The sequence below is a fragment of the Zea mays genome, chromosome 1 (genome assembly GCF_902167145.1).
Source record: "Zea mays cultivar B73 chromosome 1, Zm-B73-REFERENCE-NAM-5.0, whole genome shotgun sequence".
In the NCBI taxonomy this organism is placed as follows: Eukaryota; Viridiplantae; Streptophyta; class Magnoliopsida; order Poales; family Poaceae; genus Zea; species Zea mays.
The window spans coordinates 22,319,377-22,325,119 of NC_050096.1; the positions used below are offsets into that span (position 1 = coordinate 22,319,377).

The 5,743-nt window shown below is 38.4% G+C and overlaps 1 protein-coding gene across 9 annotated transcripts; it reads left to right on the forward strand.

Moving 5' to 3' along the window:
* Window positions 1-1,559: 1,559 nt before the first annotated feature.
* On the forward strand, window positions 1,560-5,512 carry LOC100381385 (uncharacterized). 9 transcript variants are annotated; one of them, XM_035958992.1, is made up of 7 exons: window positions 1,560-1,672; window positions 2,664-2,779; window positions 2,872-2,934; window positions 3,772-3,829; window positions 3,918-3,990; window positions 4,068-4,133; window positions 5,214-5,512. In XM_035958992.1, the coding sequence occupies exons 4-7, from the start codon at window positions 3,798-3,800 to the stop codon at window positions 5,280-5,282; spliced, it is 240 nt and encodes a 79-aa protein (XP_035814885.1). In that variant the 5' UTR covers window positions 1,560-1,672; window positions 2,664-2,779; window positions 2,872-2,934; window positions 3,772-3,797; the 3' UTR covers window positions 5,283-5,512. The 9 variants fall into 9 exon arrangements, with proteins under 9 accessions (XP_035814885.1, XP_020401026.1, XP_035814882.1 ...); XM_035958984.1 differs by lacking the exons at window positions 2,664-2,779; window positions 2,872-2,934 and adding exons at window positions 1,862-2,022; window positions 2,113-2,447 and having other exon boundaries at window positions 1,669-1,779; XM_020545437.3 differs by lacking the exons at window positions 2,664-2,779; window positions 2,872-2,934 and adding an exon at window positions 1,862-2,022.
* Window positions 5,513-5,743: the final 231 nt, after the last annotated feature.

The window sequence follows — 5,743 nt, forward strand, 5'->3', positions numbered from 1 at the left end:
ACAAGGGAATCAACATTGGGTTCTAGGTTTATACCAGTGCTCTAAACTGTTTCTTGGATTCCAATAATTGCAACAATATCACATAAACAAGCCAACAAGGTTTACCTCAAGAGATAATTAGATCTCACCATTGCTTCTACTTCGCTACAGCATTGTGTTGTTGAATCGACTATTCCATTTTTTAGCATTTAGTTCTAACACGGTTGATTGATGTACTGCTTCTGCTATGTACCGTGCTACCTGTACATCAACAAATTTGTTATTTTGGTTAGTTATGATTTTCGTCTGCTTCATCCTGTACTTATTTGGCTAACTATATGTTTACACCAAACATAGAGTATATAATTCATTTATAAGAACATGTTTATACATACGTGTATGTAAAAACTGCACGGATGTATACAGATGTATGTTTGTGTTGAAATTCCCATATGGACACACGAGGTTAATCCCACTTTGCTTGTATTTTTTCCCATATGCCTCGTGATCCATTAACACAACTATATGCTTATACATTTCAGTAGATCACTATTCATTAGGATAAACGTGTTTATACATAGAAATATGTTTTCGTAAAAACCGGCATTTGTTTCTATTTTTTCCCTGTGTTTCATAATTTATCAACACAACTATATAGTTATTCATGTCAGCGGTTCACTATATAACCGATATATGTAAACATTTCAATACCACATGTTCCAAGAAAATCTCAAACGAAACATGTTTTAACATCTAGATTACATATGTTCTCACACTTAAACAGTTGTCTACTCTAATTGCAACAAAAAACACATATTACAATCCACTCTTGCTTCATACATGTTTTATAGGAGTAACAAATAATTTAACTCGCTGTCTTCTACTCTTTCCTTAATTTTTCAATATCTTTGTTTCTTATTGATTTGATCCCCAACCTAATCCAACTTGCTTTCAAACAAAAACTATGATGCTGGTGTGTACTTCATACCAAACAGAATTGTTTATAGTAGTCTACTCTACAAGAAGGATTTTACTCGCATCTAAAAACATAAATCATCAAGCTATTGCTACACATACTCAAAACCAAATAAAAAATATCTAGGCCAAATGACAGAACAATAACTTCCCATAATGCATAAAGACTACCATCCAACTGCAAGAAATAAACTAATAATAAAACTAATAATCCTCTACGTTGTTCCTTCACTTCTTGGTAATTCATCTAAACCTTAACCCTAAACCCTAAATACAAACACTAGCAAACATATTAGTCCATAGGTTATGTTGATCATCAAACACCAAAACCTATTGAGCCAAATGCCCGGGGTCCATTTTCCATACAATATAGTCACAACACATCATACAAGGCTGCTACACGGTTCGTCACGCGCGCATGACGCGCACTATACACTAGTTATTATTATTATTATTATTATTATTATTATATTAATAAAGCTTATAGAAAATCGTTCACCCGTTACGCCACGTCGCCTTTCTCATGCCAGCCGTCAGATATGCATCACGTGGCTGTGAATTTTCTACTGCTCTGATTAACTCTGCTAAGCTGCTCTCGCTACTTCTAGAAGGGGGTTATTCACCTAGCTTTCACCACCAGTGATTTTGCGGACGACGGCCTAGGGTTCCCAAATCACCGACCGATCGACGACGCCATCCTTCTCCCCGGCAACATAAGGTCCGTGCTTCACTTCGCCTCGCCTGTGATTTCTTCCTTCCTTCTTCTACTTTCCATCCTCTTTGGCAACGCTGCACAGCTACCAACACGCGTGGGAAGAGTTCTAGGTGCCTTGCTGAAGTTGGAGCTCTATCTGCATTGCATTTCTCCAATTCGCACTGACACCTTCACCTCTTGCGTCCATCCTAGAGATGCTGTGATCGTGGACTTCGTTTGGTTCTCGGATCGTCCTCCCCACACCTCCTCATCCATTCTTCTGCAATACTTCCGTCCACGTCCCCACCCTTGCCTCACGCTGCTCTAATATGCCACTGTGATGTGACCGACTGCATGAGGACTTCCATTAACGGGTATGGGAAGGAAGGTTGAGTGTTGCGAACACGCGCACGTGTTGTTTGATTGAATGTCCAACTGATTTTTTTGGGTTAACACATTTGCAGGCTTCATTGTTGCAACCGCTACTACAATAGTTTTAGATTGTCAAAATAAAGTAGACTGATGTGGACCATGTGTTCAAGTTGCTCGATCAGAATTCTTCAAACAAATTATTTCGCGCCGCGGTAGTTTCGCACCGTTGGCCGTCGCAACTCGCAGCCTCACCCCTCACAGGCTTGCGGTGCTGCGCGCTTGCGCCGCCGACCCCTCCGACTACGAGCTCGTCCCCCGCCGTCGCTCGCGTGTCGCGGATTCGCTGTGTCGGGTGACCGGGTCGACCTCCTCCTCCTCACATCTTCCATTGACCGCCTCCGAACTCCGTCATCCGCAACCGCAAGCGGCAAGTAGCACTATCACTCTAGCAGCTAGCCCGCAGGGCCTTCCATGTTTCTGAGACCGAGATTAATGTCTGACTTGTTGTGGTGAAATGTCTGAGTAGTTGATGTCGTTCTGAGCTTTGTTATCTGAGCATTTTGTATTTCTGTGGAAACTATAGAAAATGCAACTGTCTCACTACACTGCTATGCATGAATTTGATGTTGTTCGATCCAAACAGATGCCTAATGTGGTCAGCACAATGTTTAAGTTTGTAAGATGGATGGCTAGTTGGCTAGCAGCTGGGTATGTCCTTTCTCTTCCCTTTCTTCTGCACGCAAGCACCCAAACCCTAATGTAAGATTCAGATTTGATATAATTACACTTGTATAATGCCTAAATTCGTTTTTTGCAATAATTATCCAATGTACATGTTTACACCCATGTAGTGTACTGGGTTCGTCCTGCACGCTTAAGATCGATCTTGGTTGACGATAGGACTTGTTGTCCAGGTGCTTATGTCTCTCCTCCCCTCCCTCGCAAAAATTGTGCGTTTAGTGGAAACTCCCTTGCTGATTTTTTCTGTTTCTAGGAATGTAGTAGTAGCTTGTGAATTGAGTGTAGGTCTTGCTGATTTCTCTGTTTCTTGGAATGTAGTATTAGCTTGTGAATTGAGTGTAAAAGCAACTCCAAGGGACTAGCCTGATCCTTTTGTAAAGGTAAATTTGGCTATTATTAGAAGGAAAATGTCTCCAATAGACTGTAAATAGCTCTTCAAATTTAGTAGCTCTCCATCTCTACACCTTTACGCTCTCTATTATTAGATAGCCTGTTTCACGCGCCATACAGAGTTCTGAATTTCTAGAGTCTATTGGACTAGTCTACTCTTTTTTTTGTGAAATCTATTTTAGAGAGTAGCTAAATCAGTAAATTTGGTCAATGTTTTTGGCTAATCTTTTAGAGTTGCTCTGAGTATTCCTATTTTTTAGTTGACTCTGTTTCCTTTTTCTTCTTGTAGTTGACTCTGTTTCCCTAACTACCAATTAACTTGTTATCGATTGCTTTAAAAGCTCTATTTCATTTAAAAAAAATTGGGTTATTGTTGATGTACGGGAGACAGTTTTGACACATTTAGACAGATTGGGATTCATGTGTCATAACCTTGCTGATTTTAATATACAGCATCAGTGGTCAATGTATAGTGGCTTAATTTAGGGTGATTGTTATTGGATAAATTAGAATATGTTACACACTTGCAATGGCATTTGTATATCGGATAGTTATGCAGCATGGTGGAGGACAATGGTGAAGTGGATTGTCTAATAGAGTAATAGTTCATTAATTTGCAGGAGACATATCAAGTTGTTTGGTGATAATGGATCCAAAGCATTCGGCTGAAGTGTCCAAGTACAGTTTGTTGACTACTAGTATCTTTTAGCACTAAATGAATCTGTACTTTCAGTTCATTCATAAGATAATAAACGTCTGTCTGCAGGCATTTAGACAAGCAAAATCAAGCACTAATGGAAACATATGGAGCAATGTCCCATGAGTTGCATAAACTGCAGGTGACCCTCTAACGCTATGAACTATTTTGCTGCGGCATTAATATTTGATATACTAATCTTATTAAAACTTTCTACAGGTAGAAGAAGAGACAATCATGCGCAAGTTGTATGAACTGATGTCCGCGGAAGGGCTTCTTCCAAAGGTTACGTTCTTTGCTTTACCTATGGATGATATTGAATGTTACAGGGCTGGTTCCAGTGTTCGGATTATTCTTTTGGAGTTAGCATCATGTTTCCATTAAACCAACTGTGTTTTTTTATTTCTTATTTTAATTTAGAGCGCTCAGCAAAATTTCGAAATTTCAGTTAGGACTGGAACAGGAACACATAGTGCATATATTATATTATATGGTAGAAGAATTCAGGACGTGAAGGTAAGAAGAGATTTTGTTCAAAAAGAAGATAAGAGGAGTTAGCCCTTTTATAATAGTGTTAGGTTTGTTATTTTGTTAGTCCTTACTGGTTTCCCTATATTGCTCTTTTATTTTAATGTTGAACAAATGACTAGCATAGTAGTTCTGATAAAAAATTCTCATATAACAGACATGTCTAGGGTATAAAGGAGATTCTTAAAAGTAACATGGATTGAAATTATCATTTTTTTGAGTTTACATCTTCTGCTATTCAAGCAATAATAGTTCCCATGCCTGTGAGACCTAACTGATGTTCTGACAGAAGTAAACCTGCATCTTCTTCTACTGTTTGAGCAATTTATAGCATTCATATTTAAGACCAAAAGGAGGTGCTGTGATACAAATTTCTTTGAAAGAAATTGTCGAACATTTGGATTGACCTTAACTAGCTTAATTTTTTTTTCTCAAACGCGCAGGAGAGATACACATCATTATATTAAGAAAAAAGAGTAAAGTCCAAAATAGTCAAAACAGGAGAGCTGTGCACCATTATATTAACTAGCATAATTTAAGGAGCTCTTTAGATTTAAATAGAAAATTGGAATAATCCCCAAACCTATAGCACAGGAGTTGGGTGATGATATTTACCCTACTGTAAGCTAGTATTCATCAATGCTGGCACCTGAAGTAATTGCAGAATTGATAAAACAACGCCTGCTTCCACCACTTTTATTGCAGTCCTCGCATGAAAGAACTCCAAAATATATGCTTTGTTTCGTTCGTTTATGCTGCCTAGTTCATTCTTTTTCTAGTGCACTTTGGATGTAATGATCAAAAGGCTTCATTTAGTGTTTCTAATAATTGATGCAGCGCAAGAAAGAAAAGCAACATGGGGAAAATATAGTGGCTTCAACTGAGAGCAAAGAACAGGAACCATAAATTCTTATGCGACGTGTAATGTGATATGACAGCAATGCCATTTTATCTGGAGAGTTGGTGCTTGTTAACTTCTGTATAGCAGTTCTCTATCATCACAACTCTGCGACCACTACATTTAACTTCACAGTTGAAAATTTAACCTGAGTATGAGTTCCGTGAGGAATTACTTACAGACAAACATAATCATTCCTTTTGCTCATATGCTTCAACTGAGGTTTTATATTTTGTTTTCCCTTTCTTCTATTTCCAGGGACATTATTACACACAAGACTGCTTCTCTTTCTTTTCGTTTTGGCGACACAAGTGTTACGAATTCTGATTCATCCCATATAAGTTCCATGCACAACTGTGACATGCTATTTGGTTTTGTCAGCTCCCTTGGAGCTCTGGCACACCTAATTAATCTATCGAATATTCGAATTGTAATACGAAGGCCTCCTGTAGCAGGATATATGATTTTA

Coding starts and splice junctions, on each gene's coding strand:
- LOC100381385 (XM_020545437.3), top strand. CDS start 3,798: ATGGATCCAAAGCATTCGGCTGAAGTGTCCAA. Junction 3,830..3,917: donor CATTCGGCTGAAGTGTCCAA/GTACAGTTTGTT, acceptor GTCTGTCTGCAG/GCATTTAGACAAGCAAAATC. Junction 4,134..5,213: donor CGGAAGGGCTTCTTCCAAAG/GTTACGTTCTTT, acceptor TAATTGATGCAG/CGCAAGAAAGAAAAGCAACA.